Below are 24127 nucleotides of genomic sequence, written 5' to 3'. Positions count from 1 at the left end.
GAGGACAGATTTCAAAACTACTAGTTGCAGAAAGGAGCCGTTCCCTGTAGGGTGGGCCTTTTTCTTATTGGACCCACAGTTTTTTAGAGACTCAAGAAGAGAGCCAAGTAACATCGCACTTTCTGAACTAGGTCTCCCTTTTTCTTTCTCCTTCTCTTCAGGATGGAATCATTAATGTGCAGATAAATATGTTGAAACTAAAACAACGATCTCAGCCTCTGAGACACTTTTGCACTGTCAAATTACACTAAAATCCTTTCTGATAGAATGGGGGGAAAGGTGTGGTAATCATGCTAAGATTAAATCTGTTAAAAGATGGTATTTGAGTCTTTGCATTTGCAAGCAGTGAATACAACATATTTTTTCATCTGGCGTCTATCTGTCCAGCTGTCTATGATCTGCTATCTACCTACCTATTTATGGAGCTCTTTTACCCATCATAGAAAGAGAAGCTGTTAAAAACCAGTCTGCAGTGTCCACATTATGAAATAAAAACAATCACATGGCAGAGTTAACCTGCGTACTCCGTATTTTGGTAGACATGAGCAAACCTGGTCTGAAATGTCCGTCTTAAAACAATCTCCCCATAACACCTTCCCCCACTTGGTGCCATGCTGGACAGTGCGGAAACAGAGACTGACCATCTCTCTGTAGCACATTCGTGGGGTCCATGGTCCATGTTAATTTCCTGCACTGTGTGGGTACCCAGACCTTTGTAAAAAATCTTCCTTGGAATATCAACACACGTTCCTATGCTATTTGAAAAATACTATTTAATCGTTAGGTAAATATCTCCAGTCCTTCGAGGCTCTACGCTGGCAGACGTCTGGCTCAGACTATGCTGTAGCGGTCTGCCTCAAAAACCTCTCTTCCCCTTCCCATGTGAGACCCCCCTTGCCCCCACCACTCTTCTCCAATGACTAGCCTGGGTGAAGTTGATGAGAGCCGAGAAACTGCAGTGGCTTTTGGACCCTGTTCAGGTGTGCAAACAGAATCTCTCTCCCCCGCCCTTTTGAAAGTAAATGCCTTGATAACAGGATGGGTTGCCCCAATGGCCAAAGACTAGAGGTCATCTTGAGGAAAATGACACCAATGATCTAAAAAGGACATCTACTTTATGAGATTACAGGCGAGATGCCAAATATCACATTTAATGAGGCCTGATTCTTTTTCTCCAAAAATAACAGAGACTATCAATGAGACGGTCAGGAAGGCAAAGGGGCAGTTTGCAAAGCCTATGTTCAATTATTGCTTTGTAATATTTTTCTAAAATTGAAAAATGCTTCACAAGTGTATGATCTCCTGTAAATACCCCTTGCAGAAGCTTAACATATGTTTGCCCTGCCTCAAAGGAATTACAGAAATATTCTCTCCACAATCTCTTAAGCTTTTAAACTATTCACTTGCATTTCTAAAAAGAATCTGTTATTCCTAAAGGTTAAAAAAAAAAAAAAAAGGAGAACCTTCTATGGGAAAGGTTTTTGTTTATTTGTTTGTTTTTTAGACATTAGCCCTCTGAACTTCAAATGGAGAACAATTGCTATTACTGATAACACTTCCAGGTTTAAAATTTAACTGTGTTTCTTGTTCTTTTTCTTTCCTTCTTTCTTTTCTTTCTTAGTTTGTTGTGTTCTTTTTTTTGTTTTGGTTTGGTTTTTGTTTTTGGCATAGAAATAATATATTTAGCGAAGATTAATGGATAGGATTACATGAAGGAAAGTAGTCTGTACTATAAGATTTTCAAGGCATTTCTAACAAGAAGTGTGAGTGAAGGCACGTAAAGCATTGGGGGCAGCTCTGACAGATACAAGAGTACAAATTTGTTTATCCAAGTGTTTTAATGCAGAGTTACACCATGCAGAGGGGACATTCGAAATAAATGGAAAAGTTATGCTTGATGAAAATTTAAGTCGAGAAAGATTTTACGTGCTGTTAGAGCTGCCTACAGATTTCAGCATGTGTGTGTATTTAGTGGATTTGTTCATACCAATTACAAGGTAATCCAAATAAAAGTGTGGGGGATTAAAGAGAAATAAGTGAATATCCATCTTGGAAAAAAAAATTAGATTGACTTGCTAGTTTATCGCAGTTATTGTACACAGATTTGCTGTAACCATGTTGAATTTTTAAAATTAGATTTTAAATATATTTTGACAGTCTGAACTTGTATGGTGTGACTAACCATAGGGAGAAATGACAGGTCTGCTTTGTTATTAAACTGCTGTCTGGAAAATATTGGACTCCGTACAGTAAATGATAATTATTTTGCCACTTACATTAGTACAGCTAATAGCAATAGGGTTTTTTGAACCACAGAAAGCTAACTACTTTGAATTACTGTGCTTTGTTATTTACTGTGAAGCAAAAAGACCTTTTTTTAAAAATTTTTTTTAAAGCAACCTCATTTTCATATCACGGTTCTTAAGCGTTCCCTGCTACTAATTTAAACAGAGAGGAAGTTAATAAATATAAGGGTAGTATCTAAATGTTACTATTTGTTAAGAGACCATTTGCAATAAGGTCAGCAGTACCAGCAGAACAAACCAGAGCAACGAAGCAGGAGGGGGCAGATGGAAGAGAATGGGCCCCAGTAAAGACCCAAGGGCGGCTGGACCAGTTGGGTTCTCTGTGACCACTCGGGAGATGCCCATCCGAGACCATTCAGACCCTCCCCACTGTGACCCCGGAATAACTGGGTTGTCTGAACTGAGGACAACTTCAAAGCTGATCCAGGCTGCTAGACCCGTCAGTATCTCTATCTCCACCTCCCAGGGGTGGGAGCGATCGTCAGAGGGGGTGACCTTGTGTCCCATGCCATTCTCTTCCATGTGACCCCCTCCTCTGGCAGGTCTGAGGCCAGGATGCTAAAGCAAGGGGAGCTAAGTCCCTCTTCCTTGGGTCTCATTCTGCCTTATCCGTAGAGAGCTAGGCTGCCTTGAACATACTGTCCTTGAAACCTTCTTCGTGCTTATTAATTACCCTTTGTTTATTTCAATATATTTACTAAATCAGGTACCCAAGGGAATCCTCTGCCTCAGTGATGTGAAAAACCCTGTTGCCTGAAGTCAAAGAGGTACTTCTTGATTTCTGATTTGCATGTGCTTGTTTCGATGAGTTTTCCATGAGGGGGATAGCAAGCAAGCAAGGAATGCTGATAATCCCTTAGGTGTGCAAAGCTCCTGCTTCAGTAGATTTAGTCCCTGGATTTCACGTGGAACGTAGACGACTATTCTGGGCGGTGACGGCTGAGGCAGCGTACGTGGGCCCAGCATGCATGCGTTTCTGTATTCATCTCATTACTTAGGTGTGCTGTAGAGCACTTAATCTCACCCAAGGAACCCCCACATCTTTAGCCTTAACCAATATGACTCTCTTGACACTCACAGAGCCAGTCCTTCTGCTTGAACGTCAGACAGTTTGGGTGAGCCCGTCAAACTAGCATCCACGGTCCTTGCCCGGCTTTACTCGGGCCTCGTAAACATTCCAGATTTTCAGCCTCCTACAATTTACTCTATATTCACATTTGGAAAATTCGGTGTCCTTTTAAAGCACAGTGTGTCCCCGACTTCTGCATCCAAATGTGACTTTGGAGCCACTTTCCACTTCAACTGTAGGCAGAAGGAGAGCACAGGCGACTGTTGGGGGGCAGATATCTGATTTTCATCTACTAGAGAAAAATGAAATTAAGACATTTAAATGAGTTTTCAATTGTAAGTATCCCAGGGTGAATTTAATAATGAAACCTCTTCATTTAGAAAGCTAGTGCAACACTTGTACACCAATAATTATTTAGTGTCATTGTTTTATGTATTCTTGTTACCTCTTATTGGCTAATGGAATGACGTTTGATTTTTTTTTTTCATTAAAAAAATTGCTTGCTGAGAAATCTGCATGAAATACGGTTTTTGATTTCTAGAGAAACTGAGGAGGGGGGCAAAAGTCACACCGTCAAACTGCTTGCTCCTCTTTGCAAAGAAGACCCTTCAAGGATCCAGTGAATCTGAGTGTTGGGAACCAGAACCCCATTTTCCCCCATTATTCAAAAATAGTATCTGATGACTTACACACTGCTTGAATAACTAGACTGTGCATATTTAACTATGGTTTCTTTCCTAGTCTTATACAAAATTAACATTTTCTTGAATAGTCTTGTACATAGATTTTTAACTCGATGCTATACCTTTGGGATTAATTTGAGTGTCTGCGTGTGTGCATGCTGTACCACTGCTTTATTCCTCTTGTTTTTATTCCTTTCTTTTGTCTCTATCTTTATAATTGGAATTTGAGAATCATCTATTACCTATGATGATCTAGGCCCACTGGCAGGTTTTGTTACACGGAACCCATCCATTTTGAGCAAAGAGTTAATGAACTTTTAAGGTGAGGTTCACACTGGTCCTGACCCTCCTGGTAATTTTTCATATAAGGTTACTGGTGGGAGAGAAATCAAATTTCTCCTGTGAACTTGATTGACAGGTGAGAGCAAGCAAGAGAAAGGCATTCGGTCAGATGGGGAATCTGCGGGAGGTGGACAATTCCTCTGAGTTACTCCGTGATATTAGATATTATAAGCGGATATATGAAAAGTTCAATACTTGATACTCTTGGGAGAGTTACTTAGTGTATATTCAGAAAGTCACTTTGGCTAAGGGATTTTAGTAGTGAAAGCCCCAAATGGAGACCTGCTAGCCTTCTTCTCTCTTGCTAATTTCCGCTACGTACAGCTTCGTGGCTTATTTCTGGCAATTTTCTAGAGTATGAAAATTAAACCGCAAACCATTTGGGGAGCTGTATAATTACCTTTCATTTATTCTCAGAAACACAGTCTAGATTATATTATGGTTTTTCGGCATGTTGCAAAATATCCCTCCTAAGTGGCATCATAAAAAAGATTAAGTTCTTCTTTTCTGTAGCATCCCTTGATCCTCACTAACATTTTCCATCAGCGCATGTTACAGCCTAACATACACAAATCTACCCAGATGCATGACTTATCAAGGTTGTGCCTTCTAAGGAAGGTCTTCTCACATGAACCTCTGTGGAGGCAACCGCAAAATTTTCCACGGTAGCATCCTGGTTGCTGTGATGTTAAGATCTTCGCCATGGAAACAAGTGATGATGTTGCTTGACCCTAATACCAAGGGTGCCTTCGGAATCCACCTTAGGGGCCATTCCTCTCTTAAATTAACACAACTGGCCCTGCGTTACACCAACGTTGAAAGTGGCCTTCAAGACATGTTCTTTCATCTTGTGTGCTGAACACTAGTTTGGAAGGTGGTGACGGATCTTGGCCTGCTCATGTCTATGCTCTGCCCATTTCAGATGTTCCTGACAGTGGCTAAGACCCATCCGGATGCAACCAAGCCTTACAGAGCTGCCTCGGGGCAGGGCAGGTGGGACAAATACTTAGGGGAGAGGCCCATTTGTAGCTTTCCTGTCGCCTGTGGGAGAAGCTGATGGAACTTGTATAAATAGCACTTCCTGGGTTCTAAGTACCCATCAGTTTGTTTGTTTGTTTGTTTTCTCTCCCTCTCTCTCTAGTCTTACAATTAGCTGAGTGAACATGTTTTATCCTGACTGTACCCATGCCAATATGAATCCCAACAAATGTAAGGAAGGCTTCATTGTTTTATGAACTGGGATAAAAACAAAACAAAACAAAAACAGAACAAAAAAACCAGGAAAAGTATTCAGAAATCTTGTTTTTATTTTGTATAACTTGACCTCCCATATTGCCCGTAATCATCCAGAGAAATAAAACGCAAGCATGGTTCCCCGACGCCCGGTGTCAATGTGGGTGCCTTAGCACGGCTATTTAACTCAAACAGAAAATTACATCTGTCATAACCGTGTTTCCGTTTCAGAGCCCATCAAATATTTTAACAGAAATGGTGAATCAGGTGTTGTCATGCAAAGGACATATGAAAACACACAGACTGTAAGTTCCAGATTCTTGGTGCCTCAGTTTAGAGAGCTCAAGTGAGAACAGTGGCTGGTCTTGACTCTGTCTTCATTATAGGCCCCTCGGGGCTTCTCAATACCCAGTTTCTCCCGAACATCCTCCATCCCCCAAGGCAGCAAGGAGCTGAATGCTGTCCGGTATGCTGATTTGGAGCGAACCCTTCCATCACAAGTTCCATGAGCATGTCTTAAGAAAATTACGTCAACATATTTGTTGGCACTGAGAAAAAAAGGCGGGGGGCGGGGGGAGAGAATAATTTCATTTCAAGTGTTTATTATGCGGACTTACCTAATTGTTTGTTGTTGTTTGTTTATTTAGGTCATGCTCCCACACAACCACCAACCATACCCCCTTCCCCTAGTCTGCCTACTGTTTTTCTTTCGGTGGGCGCTGGCTGGCTACTGAGCTGATTTAATCAATTAATTATAGCAGAGCAGGTGCAGGGTAACTACCCGGATGATGCCATATGAAGTCATATTTTCAGTGAGCCCTAGCATACAACTGAAGGGGCGACTTAAAGAAAGAACACATTAAGAGAGGAAAAAAGGAAGAAGGAGTTTTGGTAAAATCACAGTGCTCATTACTTAACACCAAGCGATGCTCCTGAAAGAGCGTCTGTGCTAAAAAGCACTCGTTCAGTCTACCAGAAGGCCAGATTTACTGCTGCCGTTCACAGACGCCAATACCGGGACCCTCATCACCTGCCTGTTGCTGAGTCTTCCGTTTCCTCCATCCAAAAATTGCTGTAAAGTTGTTGTTCAGTGTCTGCATTTTGGGGTTTTCCTGGCACCTAATGAAATTATCGGCAATAAATGAGCTAAGCAGAAGGGTTGGTTTTGAATTTGTTTTTGTTTTTTTTTTTTTTTTGTTTTGTTTTGGGTCTTTTGGCAACATTTGGAACATGCTGGGGCAGGGGTCAGCCAGTGGGGAAAATTCAGTGTGCCTCTGTTTCCAGCATCCACGGAAAATATTACAAAGCCTTTTGCATTGATAGAATTTCAGGCGGGAATTAACACTAAGTTGGGGAGGGGAGGAGCAGTTCCAGGTGTGGGGCTGGGAAACTCAAACCAGTTGTGGGAATCACAGGTATTGTCATGCAGAGACAACTCAGACAGGGGAGCAGTGACCTCAGATGTAAGGCCTTAGAAGATATTAAGGCCTAATTAACAAGACAGGGGTGCACATTCTACAACCTGAACCCTACCAGCAGGAGGTGAGAATGACAGGAAAGACAGAGAGAACACTAGTTGGGGTTTGTTTTCACCTTTTCCCTCAGCAACCTTTGTCTAATGACCAGTTATGCACATGCAGCCAGGGAGGACTTCTTTTGGTCATTGGGGTCTGCTGAAAAGCCCTGTAACTTCATTAGGTAGCAGGTTGGCAGTGGAGGTGAGCACGAAATGGACTTACCCCGAGGTTACACTTCCATTAAATTGGGTTCTACAAAGTTTCTTTTCCTCTTCCCTGGCTCCTTCTGCAGCAGACTTGTGTCCTGGGTTTACTGTTATTTTAAAGGGAGTCTGAACCAGGGGTGACTCCCCCTCTCCCCAACAACAAAGTTAATCAAAATGGAGACCTTTGGTTGCTGATGGTAGTTAATTACAGGGCTTGAATCTGTACAGCGATGGCGTGCCTCCGGCGGGCTCGTGTTTGAAAATGAAGTTCATTCCTCATGTACACGAAACCGAGGGAAAGCTGGGGGTGGGGGAGGTGCCTTTTCCTGGTCCGCAAATTTTGAGTAAGAGAATAGGATTCCTTGTGTACCTTTTAAAATGTTCTCTTCTTTATTTTGCTGCCTTCTCTCTTACTTATAATGGAGCAATTAGAATCCTTTCAAGAAATCTTAAAGGGGCACACGATAGGTTTCCCAGTGTTTGGAATCACCGTGTTTGGAATCACGCCTGGCATTTTGTGAGGGCACGTGAGTCTGCTGAAAAGGATGAGCAGCGCCTCCCTCCTCTCAGCAGCGGCCAAGAGAAGCCAGAAATCCCTTCGCCCACAACTGACCTTTCGGACACGAGCTGAGAACTGCTTTCTCATACTTTGCTCCATTGAGTATCTCTCTCTCTCTCTCTCTCTCACACACACACACACATGTCCTGATGCCCAAAGACTGTGTTGTTTATTAGTTCCTGGCCTTTCCCAGACCTCTACTTTTATTTTATTTTATTATTTTTTTTTTCTTCTCTTCTTTCCCCTTGGAAAACCCAGACGCGGTTTTCTCCCCGTTGCATAGTAGAAGGCGAGTGCACAGTGCACTTGGGCTGCACCAGGCTGGCCGGGCACACACGGAAGGCTGAGCCTGGGCTCTCTCGGGACGCCAGGCAGGGGGAGTTAGCGATAAGAACCGCGTTTCTGGTCAGCCTCGGAGCCGCTTGGCTGCCCAGCGGCTGGCGGCCCCCAGCGGCCCTGCTCCCCAGCCGCTTCCCGGAGACCCAGTTGACATTCCAGGCCCACTGGCCTCGTCTTCTTGCGCCTTCCACGTGCTCCTGGTTCCCGGATGTGCCGGACCAGCCAATCAGATCGGGCGTCTTTGGCACGTGTCTGCCGCAGTGTAGTGTGGGTGCGAACGTCGCCCGCGGACCTGCGCTGGGTTCTAGACGCAGGCTCGGGGGGAGTGTGGCGGCGCTAGTTACTCAGAAGTCACCTCCGCTGCTTACGGACTTTGGTTAAAAGTCACCTCGGTTGTTTACGAACCTTGGTGACGCGGTAGCATCCTGACCAGACCGCAGTCTAAGGGCAAACAGGTCCTTTGGTCCCGAAACCGCCCTCCCCAGGCGCTGCCGACCCGCCCTACAGACTGGCAGGCAGGTGGCTCGCCTGGTGCCCCCCAACCCGAGCTGGCGGGATTGGAGTCGGGGAGTCCGGGCCTCGACTCCCGAAGAGAAGCCCAGGGTCCACCTTGGTTCCTGACCGAGAGCGGGAGGTTTCCCCTGTGCAGCCAGAGCTCCGCGTTCCCAGCGGCACGCTGAGACTCGTCCTGTTCCGCGGAGGAAGAACCAAGTAAGGAATGGTTTATTTTTAATACTTTCCTCCTGTTCTGTTTGAGGCGGCCGGTACTAGTGATGAGAAACTTCCCGTCCTTGTTGCTGGAAAAGGACGGTAATGGTATTGGTGGGAATGGGGGCCCGCGGCTGGGGGGTGGGGGGCGTGCAGTTCCTGCAAGGTGTTTGGGTCCGTCTGGACTCAACATTGTACAGCGTCATTCAGATTCCCCGTTCTCTGCACCATCATTTCCTTCCATTAAAAAAAAAAAAAAAAAAAAAAAAAAAAAAAGCCACCTTCCCGTGTTTGCCACAGTTAACACGGATCAGGTTTTCGCTTTAGGGAAGACGAGATCCGGGTGTGTGATTTCGTTGTAAATTCGTCAGGAGTTATTTGCAGAGCTACTGAGGAGGCTGTTGTTCTGAGAATGCAATTTTTACTATTTCTTTAAAATTTAATAGGGATCAGGTCACTATGTGGTTTCAACTCAAGGCTTGCTTTCTTTTCTTTCTTTCTTTCTTTCTTTCTTTTTTTTTTTTTTTGCTATTGCAAGCTGCAATAAAACGATTTGTAATTTATAATCAAACTTTGGTATCGTTAAACTAAACTGCAAAAACTGGCTTTGGGGTTTGCTCATAAAATAAATATTTGAAAAAAATATAGCAATGAGGCTTATACAGTAGAGGCAATGTCAGTACGTATCTGTCTGTGTATACGAATATATACGTATGCATTTTTTTTCCTGGAGACTCTTAACAGCTAGCCCTGAAAAGGCATCTTACAAAACTGTGACTTTCAGTAAACGTCCAAGCATGAGCAGACTCTGGTAAGAATGTATGCGCATTTTCTTTAATGAACTTCTAATTCGTTTTTGAAACGCTGTTCATAATTCACATTAACCTATTCTTTCAGTTATTTTATTTTTGCACTGAAGAGCCTGCGTATCCATGCTAGAATTCTCTGTAAGCTATCGTGTTCCTTAGCTAGGAAGACTTTTTTTTTTTTTTTTTCTTTCCTCCTAACAAGGAAGCTCATTTAGAAAGAAATGTTTATGTGAAGTGCTTGTCAGTTGGCATTTTTACTGGTTTGCTAACCCAAAGGTAAAATATAAAGCCATGTCTTTTCCTCTCTGGCTTGTTGTTACTAGAAGGGTCCCTCCCTTGTTAGCTTGATAAATAATTTTACTAGGGGGACTCTGCTGTATTTTTATGCTTGCTGTCTATTTTCTGCTTGCTGCAAATAAATTTCTGTACTCAGAGGGCACTAAAACTCCAAACACATGGTATTTTCCCATTTTGCTGCTGGTCGCCTGAAATATTTATTCCATCTCGTGTTTTAATTAATTTTTTAAAGGAAAAAATAATTTGTGGTTGAAATCAGACAAAAATTTGTCATATATTTCTTAGAACCGTTGGGTTTGAGCAGAGAATGATGGCTTTTTGAAAGGCTTCGTGTCTCACATTTGTCCACTTGACGATAAGAGTTATTTATTGGGGGAGTCCTCAAGTTTTCTCATTATAGATTTCCTTGTCTGTCTTTCTAACTTTAAATATTAAGCTGTTAACATGAGAGATGAATAGAGCTATAGAATTCCATCTAGAAACAAGGCACTCCACAATAAAATCTTTTATCTTTGAAAAATGATTCATCATGTGAAAGTAGAGATGAAATCAATCTTAGGTATCAATATGGATATCGGCATCCACCTGGGTCCCGTGCATGTAGACGTGGGATTCATTTCTACCGAGGTGAGCTTGGTGTGGATCACTGGGAGGAAAATGGGTGGTACGGTACCTTAAAGATACATACCCTAAAGCATTCCAATAAAGTAAAATACATCCTATAATTGCAAACGTCCAACATTGCACATATCAGGTGTACAATGAAATGTTTCCTAAAGGTATGACATGCACATTGGTAAAACAAGTGATCATTTTAAGTGAATGCCAGATTATTACAGGCATTGAAATATGATTTCTTCCAAAGCAGATAGGGTGCTTGTTATATGTGACTTGTTATTTGCTTATTAGCAGAGTTTTATTTCGTGACATTGGAAAATATTTTTAGAAAGGTACTAGAGACATAAATTTGAAGCCAGATTGCCAGCACATGTCACCAACATCCGCAGTATTGGGGAGACTGGGCCAGAGGTTATCTGGAGTTCAGTTTCTGCAGAGATCACCTAACTGAAGAGGAAAATGTAGAAAAAAAGGCCTACGCTTAAGTTTTCAACTATGCACAAAGGTCCAAAGGTCAAGATTTTGAACATTCATTTTCGTGGGCTTTGAACCATAAGACTAGTCAAAATGTTTTCACTAAAGGCACATATATCGATTACTAAAACTTATATCTTATCAAACATGTAAGTTGATTTTATTTTCATATCTCACTTAACAGGGATTTCAGAAATCAGATTTTAAGACAATGGCTTGTTTTCTCCCTCCATTTCTGCAGTTTATAGAGACTTTGGGGAAACAGAGTTTTTTATATTTAAGGGAGAGTTGAGACCCAGCGTTTCTTTTGGTCACTGTAGGGCTCTACCAGTTTATCAGGAGTTAGAGAAAACTTCCACTGGGCTGAAGACCATGATGTTCCATCCAGTCCTGCTCTTTGGAGGTCATCCAGAGCCTCACAGGCTTTGATGAATACAGCTGCCACTGATTGTCTCCTGGGAGCTAGGACCTATGCCATCTTTGATCGTTACTACAACTAGAAGGGCAGATATTTTAATCCCCTTTATACAGATGAGGAAACTCGCACAAAGCTATTAAAATATAATTTGAGATGACACTGTAGTCATGCAGGTATTTATTTCTAGGATGCCATCCTACCCCTGCCCAGGTCATTTTATTCCCTCTTTCCCAGTTAAAAAGCCCAGCGTTTAACCTTAGCACATGTAGGAGATTAGTAGCCCTCTCCTGTTTGGTCCTCTTATTCTGAGTTGGGATGAGTGATGCCGGGGTACGGTGGGAGATTTATAATCTGATTAGTGTCTACAAGCCTGGGACTGGTCCTTCTCATGATCTTGACCTCAAGGACCCCCTCCAGCTCTAAAGTCAAATGATTCTATGGTTTGATTTCAGTAGGTAACAGAGCAGCCTTTTCCTACTCAAAGATAAAGATTGTCATTTCAAGAGCATTTAAAAAATAATTGATGATACGTTTCCTTAATACCCTGTAATGTGTAAAGTGTCAGGTGTGCAATTGACACTCAGGAAATTGCAAGATAGTGAAGATAAATCAGCATTAAATCACTCCATTGAAAGCCCCATTTAGTAAAAGTTGTCAGCAAAATCTGTAGTAATATGAGAAAGAATACACAGTTTCTGCATCTGTAAAATAGGATTGTAAGATAGGACTGTGCAAAGGATTAAATACAATGATGTATCAAAAGCACCTGGGGTGGAGGAAACACTGTGCCCTGCTTGGCCTTGATCAATATTAAATGGAATAAAACTTTGACCTTGACACTTTGCAAACTTTGGTTTGTTTCAACATGGCTTCGCTATTAAGATATCACACTTACTCCCCTCTGCTGAGTGTGGTCAGCTTGGAAAACGGAGAAAAAACTACATCAGTAGTTTATGACTATACCTGCTCTCCCCTGAAAAAAATGCCATGACCCCTTAATTTTTTTTTTTTTTTAACAAAATGTGTGCTGGGAAGTTCTGTGGTCAAATAATTTAGGGAAATTATGGATTAGACAAAATCAAACATTTAATTTTGCTGTCATTCCTCTTAGAGCCTTTATATGCTAATATTATTGTGACACTCCAGGGGAAACGAATGGCACAGCTTTCACACTGTATCCTCCAATCTTACTTGAACATGGAACCTGTGCCCTAATCAACCATCTTGAGGAACTCACATCACATAGGACAGTTTTGAAAAAAGGTGGTTGAAATACTGAATTTTATTTAGGACTCCAGGATCCCTTTGCTGATTTTCCCCCATGAAAAACATGTTCTGAAAGACGCATTTGTAATTGTGTGTATTTGTTTTATTAATCGGAACCCTCTGTAACAGCTATAGGGCATTTGATCAGCAAGAGAAGAAACATAATTCCATTGATGTATATGCAGTTGAAAGCAAAGAAAACCTTATCATGGGTGTTTTTACCCCGTAAGTCTTTACAATTATAAGAGTGACTCATGGGTGCTGTTACTGCCTTCTAGGGCTCCCAGTGGCTTTCCAGGACCCAGGTTTGGGTTCCTCTGTTCTGGTAAAAATCCCCAAATCACTGTCAAATCCTGCCATTTGTGACTGGATGAGCTTCCAAGGAAATCAGAGATCCTGTAAGGGATATGTTCATGTCTGAGAATCTTGGCCAGGGACTCTTTGGACATTAAAAACTCTGCCTTCAAGTTTCTGTTCTTCTCTTAGAAGGATAACGGTGTCCATTAAAGCCATGTACATATAAGCTAGGGGCTGAAGGGCAGTTGGGGATGGAGGTCCGATCTTCCTGTGCCTTCTCCCTCCGTTCTCTCTTTTTATACACCTGCTTCATTCTTACAGAAAGCAGCCAGGCCTTCTCTCTGGAGAACATGTGATTCCTGCGGTCACCTCTGGGCTCCACTTAAACTTGGTTTTCAGCTCTTAGGAGAGGTGGTTTGGAGATTCTCACCCCTCAGTTCTAGGAAAAGAGAGATGATTGGCTCACCTTGGTCAAGTGTCTTTCTCTCATCCAATCAACAGTGACTAGGGGAGGGTCCTCCTCTTCTGCATCTTCCCAGTAAGATTTCCTGAGAATGGGGCGCAGCAGGGCTTGGGAGATGGGTACTTGCAACTTGCAGGAAAACTTGGACCACAGACTTTTGTACTCCTCTTTTGGAGATAGATGTGAGTAGAATTAGGCCATGAACAGACCTTGGAACTTAGAGGCTAGATTGTCAACCTTGGATGTGCCCGTGGAGCTTTTAAAACCACGGAGATCCTGCCCCAGACCAGTTACTCCAGATATCAGGGCTTCAGGTATCAGTATTTGTTTAAGTCACAATTCCCAGGGATTCTCATGCACAATCAGGACTTAGAACTCCTAATAGAAGACTTCAGGGACCCAGAAAGTGAAGAAATAATGGGTGAATTTCCCATATTTTATTGTTCTGTCTCACAAACTCAGTATTTTTTCAGGACCGGTTTAAATTAAAAGGGATGAACAACTGCTTGGTGCTTTTCCTGCTTCGTCTATCATTCCCAGTCCTTTATTAACACCAAGTCTACATGAGGAAGACTTAAGGAAGGCACATAGGGAAAGCACATTGGAAGTGGGATCCAGAGGTCTCCTTCTTACACCTGAGTTAACCACTAAGTAGCCACACGATATTGTCCTGATTACCCTGTAGAGTTTCATTCTTCTCTTTTGGGAAACAGGTCAAGTAAGCCAGAATCAGAGACCTTCTATGAGTCTACATAGTCAGCTCAGTGACCAGTTCATCACAGATCCAGCCCATGAACCAAAGGGGTTGATACTGAGGATTTTGAACTAGCAGAATGGGTGATTTTAAATTTGTGATGGTATTTGAAAAAACACAACAAAACAACGCATATAAAAGAGAATGATACATTTAGTCATTGAACTACAAGGATAGATGTGTTCCAAGTTACTTGCACAAACTTTTACAAGTACCAAGGAGTTGCTGTGTTATTTGTTGTCATTACCACCAGGCCCTTATTTAGCTAGCATGATTGGGCTTATAGCAGGAACAGGACTGGAGAAAATGGTGCTGGCCGGGTTAAACCAAGATGTTTGATCACATGCTGTCAATGTTGACCCATTGATCCTCCACTAAGGCATAGCATTAAACCACACAAAAATGGCCTGCTCTGAAGGTATACTTCACTCTACTTTGTGAGACAATTACCTTTTAAATTTCTCATCTCCTCTTGGTTTCTAAACTCTGTGAGCATGGAGTCTGCACCTCATTTATTTTTGTGTCCAGCCCAGCCCTGCGTCAGTGAGCAGCACATAGCATCTGTGCCTTGAATCCTTTCTGGAAAGCGGCAGAACACACTCAGATAAACGGGAGCCCAAACAAACAAATGAGTGCTAAGAGCCTCATAGAAGCTTCTTAAGGGACAACAATGCCATCTTTGCAGTCTGTCAAAAATTAGAGGTTGTTCTCTTAATCTTCTTCCCGCTTTTCATAAGACCCATATCCTGACATTTCCTTGACACTTCTGTGGGATAAGTTTCTTTTCCTGGACAGCTTGTTAAATATAGTCTGCACCAGCCAGACCTATTTCTTAATGTCCTTTTTTGGAGAGCTATTGGAAAATAAACCCCTTTTCTCTGGCTGGATTGGCATCTGAGTTATTATGCTTTATTTTAGGATTTAACTCAATGAACACTTCACTGTGCACGATCTGCATACTAGAATATGGAGTTGGTGCTGGAGGAGTCAGAAACCAATAGGACACAGTTCTCGCTCTCAAGATTCATTACTGATGCAGACAGACAATTCAATAAATACTTGTCCTGCTTGATAAACAGTTTCGGGAAGATGTGGGGTTTGTGAGGTGAGCAGAAGGGGGATTGTCATTTTGGAATACCCCTGCAGAAGCAAAAGGAAACTAGATTATGATTTTAACTTCATATGGGGAAGGTCTTCCTTAGCCTGACCTAAAACCCACATGCTATATAGCGGAGTGTTGATAAACCTAACTACACAAGCATTTAAAACCTACAATAGCAAAAACCCCACCAACAAAATCAAAAGATAAGCAGCAAAGTGGGAAAAACCACCACCCACTATTATAGTCCAAGACTTAATTTCTTTAGCGTGAAGCGCTCTTATAAATCCACGAGAAAGAAGACCAACAAGCTGATAGGAAAATGGGCGGAAAAGAATGGACAGCTTTTAGAAAAATTAACACAAATGACCAGTAATCTTGGGGAACAGTGTCCACCCCTGCTCCTAATCAAATCATAACAACGAGAATGTAGCATTTGGGCTGAAATGAGGGGTGATGGGCAGCCTCACCCATTCTTGTGAGCCTGTGAATTAGACAGCCTTTTAGCTGACTTTTATAATATCTTATAGCACAGAGTATTCACAGGCAAAATGCCAGTTTCTACACATTTCCTGTTTGGGGATCTTAATTCACCACAGCAGCGTGGTGTATAGCTAGAATGAACAGCGTGTTTACGGGTATGAGCTGGGGAGGAAGGATCGCCCCGGACAGGGACCGTTGGGGAACCTGGAAGGCCAGGCCAAAGAGGGCGTGCAAACAGAAGTAGAAAACCAAGGGGAATGAATTGGGGTGGTGGGTGCCCTGGCCGTTTGCACTGCCCCTTCCCTGAAGCCCCTGGGTCCAGCCTTCGTTTTCGCCAGCCTGAGCCCATCCAGGTACAGCCCCTCCCCTTGATCAGTCTGCATGTGCTCCGCTCCCCACTGGATAAAAGACTCATTTGTGTTAATTGAATTAAGGCCCGTATTGTTCACTGAGCTGTGGCAGCAGTTCCTCTGTACTAGCCCTTTTCTGTATCATCTGCATTGTCACAGCCAAAAGTGTTGGGGGGGGAGGTGAGGGAGGGAGGGAGGGGCATTTTTCAAAGAACTACATGGGGATTTGGTCACGTGTCTGCCATTAACATCAATCGCGGTGCAGGGCAGAAATGCCTGGCACGTTCCTACACATGCCTCTTTGAAAAACGTCCCCTCTGGTGTTGCTACCAGGCTCCCCTCCACTGATACAGGATTTGGGGGCTTTGAAGTCAGTTGTGGAAATTTCACTGCCTTCTTTGACTCCAGCAAATTGCTCCAAAATGCTACAAATGTAAAAAAGACTAAGGGAGCTTTAGCAGCAGCTTAGAGGTGGAATCCCCTTAAGCCATTGACAGAAAAGTGCGTTTCTTCTTTCAGTTTTTAATTTGTGAGTTATATGTTAAATACAGCAGTGCAGTTCCAGTCTCCTCTTAGGAAGTCGGGTTTGGGGAGGTGCGGAAAGGGGTGGGTTGCAGCTCTAGTTCTTTGAACCAGTTGTGTTTAGGGGCTTGCCTTGACTCAGGGGCAGGGGCAAAGCTGCCTGCGGAGAAGTGGTGTAAGACAGATTTTGCCCACTGGGCTTGAAAAGCATTTGCAACGTGGGGTCGGGTGTTTCTAAGGTGAATCTGAATTTGACTGGGTGTTGAGGCAAGTTGGATGCCAAGCCCAGAAATCGTGCAGACTCATGCCGCCTGAGTGCTGGAAGGGACAGAACAGGGAGATCCGAACCCACTGCTTCAGTCCGGGGCTGGTGTTACAGATGTGCTCCTACTCACAGTCTTGCCTTGGGAGTTCACCATTTGAGGGGAGATCATTGGGCTTGGGTGCATTTTCTAAAAATTTCCCCCAAGTTATTTTATTCCCATGGTACATTTGCACTGTAACAGGTGTGTTGGGGAACAACTGCTCGAGGTTCTGGGCTTTGGGGACCACCTCCATAAATACAAGGATTTGGCAGGAGTCACAAGTTTTCAACCTCATTTTGTTTCAACAGAGGAACCGTTTGTAACACGAAGGTTTATGTGGGATTGCTGTCTAAAAAGGCAGCCACACAGGGGGCAGCTGACCCTCTAAATTGTGGCCTTTTGTCCCCCACCTCTGGACTCCAGGATCTCTGCAGCCTTTGAATATCTTTCAGAAATCATTCTCTAAGGGAATGTGAGATCAGACGGTCTTTGATGTAGCAGAGGCCCATTTTCCCTTCCTCATAGGGCAGCACACTGTACCGAATCAATGCCAGGACTTTCCAGCTGTGTGACTTTGGGGAAGTCACTTCCCTTCTGTAGATGGGATGACAGAACCAGCCTCATGGAATTCTCAATACAGGTTAAATGGAATAAGCAGAGGCAGCAGACATGATCAGTCATAGTCATGTCTTTTTTGGCTCAAAAACGTTGAGGATCTTTTTTTCTTAGGATTCACGGGAATCCCATAGATTAGTAGGCAAGACGGATGGTTCCCTTCTGTATATCTGCCTCTTCCCTGTTTCTCTGCCTGTCACGTGTCACTGAGAAAGGCAGGCTTTCCCCGCTAGACTGAGATCCAAGATCTGTACCTTACACATTCTTGTGCTCAGCACTCAGCGCAGAGCCCGTTCCCGAACAGATTCCCACCAGATGCTTGCTGGGTGGCCTTCTGGTGGCATGCCAGAGCCCACTCCCGTGGGTGTGCAAGAGCCAGTTGTGTGCATCTCTTCCCAAGCCCGTATTAGGTCCTGGGAGCATGAAATTGGCCATGAATACTTGCAGCATGGAATGCAAATGCTGTAAAATCAGAGCCCCTTTCCCTGCTCCCATCCGTTAGAGAGCTGGCTGTTAAACACCCAGCACCACGCCGCTCTCTGAGCTGCCCAGATTTTAAAAAATGGAAATTGAGCAGAGCAGAGGCATATGTATCAGAACATCATCATCCATACGGCTGCTTTGATGGCGAGCACAAAGGAATCTGCGAAGGGAAGAGTTGTAGGCTGGAGGCGTCAGAGAAAGATCTTGGGGGACAGAGAGGTTATGGGCATCTAGGAAGAAGTGATTGGGTGTCCAGGCTCTGGCAACAGAAGGGGAAAGGACTCGAGCAGGTAAATAAGGAAACGTTCATCTTGCCCAGGACAGTTAGGGGAGGCAACAGCGGGACAGACGGATTCAATTAGGTGGACCTGGAGGGATGTTTAGGTGTCGCTGAAGAGAAACTTGAATTTCAGTGCCACCTGCAACAGTGATTTCTGTGCCTTGCAGATACATCAGCTTTAATGCACAGCATTCACCTGCCAAATGTACTGGCCTCCTTACCCTCTTGAGGTGGTGCACGGTCCAACTAAATAGCTTCCAGAAAGCTTAGAAATTTAGGTAAACCAACGGGAGAGGGATACAAAAAAGAAACAATGTGAGGAACTGGGCTGTGTGAGGCTGTGGTTTGAGGCTGAAAGCAGAGGGCACCGCTACACAGTCCTTGCTGTTTCTGTCCAAGATTCAGGCTGACAGGTCATGGGACCAACCACATTGGTTTTTTAATTTTAGCACATTGGATGTTGACCAGTGCCTCCCTGAGAACCTGGGTCAGCTCCTTTGAGGTCGGTGGTTCTCAACATCAGCTACCCCTGAAAATCGTCTGGCAAGCTTTCAAAATCCCAGTGCCTCAGCCCCAGTCCCAGCCCTGCTCAACAAAATCAGAGTCCCAAGGTGGGATCATCATCATCATCATCATCATCATCATTATTTTTTTTTTGGTAGGGCCCCATGTGACTGTAGTGTACAGCCAAGGCTAAGGCACAGTACTCCAGGGCCCTGGCTTTCAGCTTTGGTGAGCATCAGCCTCCCCCGCTGCCTTCCCCTGAAGGACACCTTGCAACTATGATTGCTTGCCCCCATCCCTGGAATTTCCGATTTAAGCAGTCTTGGAGTGGCCCAAAATTTCTATTTCTAACCTGTTCTCACGTTCTAGAAAGGGGCCACATTTACAAACCACTGCTGCCAGGTAACAGAAGCAGCATTTGGAAGAGTATCTGGTGGAGGAGTTGGGTAGGCCAGGGTCCCTGGCCCAGCTCTGTGGTTCTCGTCCGCATGACCCCACTCATGTGTTGGAAGCATGGGTTCGAACCAGGATGATATTACTCTCCATGCGACAGGTAGCAACGCCTGGAGATCTTTTGGGGTGTCATGACTCAGGGACTGAGTGCTCCTGGCCTCTAGTGGGAGAGAGCAGGGGTGCTCTCATATGCAGGACAGCCTGTGCTGGGATTGAGAAACCCTGATTTAAAGGCGCAGAGCTTCTTTTGGCTTCATACATGAAGTGGGAATAGTCATACTAGTTATTCTAGATTGCTGGTAAGAATAAACAACATCCTATGGATAAAGCACTATAGGCAGGAAGCGCTCAGTAAACGGGAGTACCATCCACCCTTGAACTACAGGGATCTGGACTGCGCAGGTCCACCACCAGCAGGCCTTTCTCAATAAATAGATGGACGGCATTGCCATCCATCAATATTTATGGTATTTAGCCATTGTATTTTCTCTTCCTTATGATTTTAATAATATTTGCCTTTCTCTAGCTTGCTTTACTGTAAAATACGGAATACAATGCAAATATTCTACAAAATACATATCAGCTGACTGTGTGATCAGTAAAACTCCTGGTCAGCAGTAGGTTCATAGTAGCTAAGCTTTGGCTGCGGGGTGGTTCAAAAGCTACGCGTGGATTTTTTTTTTTTTTTAATTTTATTTATTCGACAAATAGACACAGTGAAAGAGGGAACACAAGTAGGGGAGTGGGAGAAAGAGAAACAGGCTTCCTACTGGGCAGGGAACCCAGTGCAGGGCTTGATCCCAGGACCCTGGGTTCATAACCTGAGCCAAAACAAAGGCAGATGCTTAATGACTGAGCCACCCAGGCACCTTCTGCACATGGATTTTTGAGGGTGCAGGGGTTGGGATCCCTAACTCCTGTGTTGTTCACAGGTTAGATTTTGTAGTTCTTACTCAGCTGGGCCACTTAGCGATATAAACTTGGTTGAGGAACTTGATCTCCGTGGACCTGTCTTCTTATCTGTAAAATGGGCACAGGAATAGTGCCAAACCCTGAAGGATAGTTGCAAAGATTAAAGGAAATAAACTATGTCAAGTCCTTAGATACGCTTGACAAACACTTGTGATGATGATTTTCTCATCATATCTTTGCACAGACCTTGATTGTCTCCATTGAAGAATCTAAGATGCAGACTTTTGGCTTCTCATTTAGCAAGCCTGTGATACAGGTGGAAAGTTGGCTGATTTTTGGTTTTCAGGTTGCAAGGGCCCAGGAACAGGAGCGGGGATAGAGCATCCTCTCAGCATTGCAGGCCTGGACAGTGCTTCCAGAGAGTACCCACCTGCACACGGTTACTCAGAAAACCCCAAGTTTAATTTTTGCTTACCTGTTCCCAGCTTTAGTACAGGTCTGCTTTAGTGAGAATTGGGTGATGTGAAATTTTTAGAAGACAAAACCTCCCTGGACCCATATCCCATAGGTAGACAGGCCTCAGCGCACTGAGTGACCAAGTGTGTGTCCCCGCTCAACCCTCCCCACTTACCAGATAGGACAGGAATTTGAACCCAACTTTCTTGGGTTGGTGTCTTCACCAGTCTGTGGCTCATGATGTGAGTTAGAATAGGAAGAAATCCTCAAGGACACCCAGGGGCTATCCGGAGACACTCCGGTCCAGCCAGACCCCCTGTGTAGAGAGTTTGTGCTCCCCTCTGAACAGCAGCCTCGGAGGTAAATGTCCTTTCTCTAATCTGCACACAGAATGGATTTTTAGCAACTGGATTTTATTGAGGAACAGACTCCCACTTCCCCCACCCCCGGCATTTGAAAACATATTGTCTTCTTTACTGTAGTTCATTTTGCTTTCCGAGGTGATTAATGAATTAAAGATGCGGTGTATTTATTCTTTTGCCTGATTACCATTCTGTAATAAATCTAAGCTCTGGAGTCTGTCGATACAGGAAGGCCAAACTGCCTCTTTGGAAAATAAAGGTTTGTATGTTAAGCTCAACTTGCAGCTCTCTGAAACAGGAGAAAATTCACCCTTAGAGCCTTATAAAAATAAGAGGGAAGCTCATGGACATTCCAACTGGCCCTTAGAAGACTCCATTTTTGTGAATGACAAGGCACTTTGCACACATCTCCCTAGACACGGGAAGTAACCGTTGACCTGTAGATGGAATTTTTTTATTGGAATACCAAATGTCGGGCTCTTCATGGAGGTGATGCTGGGGAGGGAGGGGACAGCCATGAAGACCTTGTCCCAGCACAGTGAGCTCTTATCATCAGTTTAAACAGGTACTCTGTGCAAGCTTTGGTAATCTCTGGCCGAATGACCATGAGAACATGTGAGGGTGACATTGTTGATTCCCAGGGAGAGCCCCCAGAAGGCAAGGGACTGGTGCGCTCAGAAGACCAGGGTAACATGGCGGCCAAGACCACTGCTCCTGGACTGAGTCCAGCTCTGACACACTAATTGTGTGACCCCAGAGCTCTGGGAAGTGGGATTTCCCCCCAGAACAGGTGTAGGGGTGGAGCAAGATCTCACTTCATATAACCCTCATCCAATTTGACATGTGACCAAGAGAGCAAGCACATAATAAGAAACAAATAGGGGCACATGGGTGGCTCAGTGGGTTAGACTATAGGCTCAGGTCATGATCCCAGGCTCCTGGGATTGAACCCTGTGTTGGGCACCCTGCTCAGCAGGGAGTCTGCTTCTCCCTCTCCTGCTCCCTCTGCCTGCTGCTCCCCCTGCTTGTGTGTACACACACACTCTCTCAAATAAATAAATAAATAATCTTAAAAAAAAATAAAACTAGGTTGATAGTATCACTGGCAATTTCCTTTCCTTCTTTTTTAGTTTTTAAAAAGAAAAAGCAAAACAAAATTTACTTAGCTTGTGGCTTAGATAGGTCCATTTCTCACCGACACTGATTAGACAGAATATATAAAATATAACATATGTGTTTTACATATATATAATTCATACAAACTTAATAATGTCAGATTGAATGAGTCCATTTCAGGGACTCTATAAAATCTCCTAAAAGTATATTCAAGAGTCTGTGCAAGTGCATTTTCCTGGAAAGAGGGTCCCTATATTCATCAGAACCTCAGAGAATCCACAGCTAAAGCCCATCTGGAGATCAGACCCCAGGTTCCAAAGACCTTATTATCTCCACATGAGGATGCCAGCCCGGTGCTGGTGAGGGTGGGACAGGCACAGGTTGTTTCTTGGGGCCCTTCAGACCTCCCCAGGCCTAAACAGATGCAGATAAACTTGACTAGCTCAGGGTTGCCACTCTCTAACCTCAGTTCCCTCCTTCGGAAAATGGGGACTTCCAGAGGGTCAGGTCGCGGGGACGTAGTGCCAGGCCGAGATCAGCCCTCCACACGCTGTTGGTTGGCAACAGGCTTCCGGAGTGCCCCCGGCCCGGGAAGAGCCAGCAGTCCTGTCCTTGGCTGAGCCTCACCTCTGCGGGCTGGACAGCAGGGAGAGTTAGACACTGGGCAGTTTGGTGCCTGTCCTCTGACTTGCACCCTTTCCTGACTGGCCCATGTCCCTCCAAGACTCCCCAGTTCCTTTACGATGCTGACCAATTGCAGTCCCTCTCTGCAGGGGAGTTAAGAGGCTCGCAGATAGATGAGCTGGGGGGTCTGCCTCATAGCTGCTCCCAACCCCTGGCTCAGGGTCTCATGGTGACACTGCTGAGCTTGTGCACCTGTGGACTGATTCCTCACTTTTCCTCCTCCCCCAGATTCCTCCTTCCTCCCCTTTGCAGCCAGAAAACGGACTGTGTAGGTAACAGATAGAAGGAAGAAGTGTCTCAGCAAGGCAGATGTGCTTCTTAGGGCCAAGAAATGCTCTTTCCACCTTCTTTCCAACAAATCAAAAAATTGACGGGATGGGGAGAGATGCTGCCCAGGAGGACGTGGCACATGGTTATGCAGGGGGAGCCTCTGAGTGGCAAGTCCCCAAGGCCTGAGCAGGTGGCAGGGACAGTGGGGGAGGGAATCTGTTGAAAGCAGGGTTTGTGCCCTTTGTGAGGCTTCCCACCTGGAAGGTTCTCCCTTCCTGCCTTTGCTCCATGTGGAATTGTGAACTAGGTTAAGAAGAAACTTCAAACCTAAACTGTTAGTTTGGGGCTGCCTTTCCCAGCATCTCAAAATGACACAGGTGATTCTCCTCAGAGGACTCTGGGTGGGATTTATGAAAGTGAAAACCTTATAAGGAGCAAGAGGCTTCCTCCTTCCTGACCAGAACTACAGATGGAATACCTGCTGTGTGAGAAGCAGATAGAGAATCCGGTGCGACACTGCCCTGAGATCACCCAAGCAGTCAGACTCATTTTATGTATATGTTTGTTCATTTTTGCTAGCTATGCGTTTATTAAAACATCTAGAACATTGCTGTCCAATAGCAATATAAACACGAGCCACATTAAAAATTTTCAATTTTCTAGCAGCCACATTTAAAAAAGTAGAAAGAAAGAGGTGAAATCCATCTTAATATTTTTTAAAACCAATACATCAAAACATTATTACGACCACATGTGAGCAGTATGAAAGTATACTCGTGAGATATTTTCCAAGCATTTCCTTTTTGTGGCAGGTCCCTGAAACTGGTTGTGCATCTCACATTGGTTGTTAAATGGTCAGTGGTTAATGTGAAATG

At 44.2% G+C, this 24127-nt stretch overlaps 1 protein-coding gene across 2 annotated transcripts in view; it reads left to right on the top strand.

Annotated features, from left to right (window-relative positions):
* The window catches only part of MAF (MAF bZIP transcription factor), a 334711-nt gene that overhangs the window by 11541 nt on the left and 299043 nt on the right, over positions 1-24127 (top strand). The window contains exons 2-3 of one of the 2 annotated variants that reach the window (XM_013057032.2): positions 3013-3073; positions 5323-6789. In XM_013057032.2, the coding sequence (XP_012912486.2) occupies positions 3013-3046 (34 nt within the window). In that variant the 3' untranslated portion in view covers positions 3047-3073; positions 5323-6789. Of the gene's footprint in view, positions 1-3012; positions 3074-5322; positions 6790-24127 lie in introns of those variants that run through there. The other variant, XM_013057034.2, reaches the window with a different exon arrangement.

Source organism: Mustela putorius, unplaced genomic scaffold (assembly GCF_011764305.1).
Source record: "Mustela putorius furo isolate JIRA1106 unplaced genomic scaffold, ASM1176430v1.1 tig00000174_pilon_pilon_pilon, whole genome shotgun sequence".
NCBI lineage: Eukaryota > Metazoa > Chordata > Mammalia > Carnivora > Mustelidae > Mustela > Mustela putorius.
This window is presented reverse-complemented; position numbering and strand designations above follow the sequence as displayed.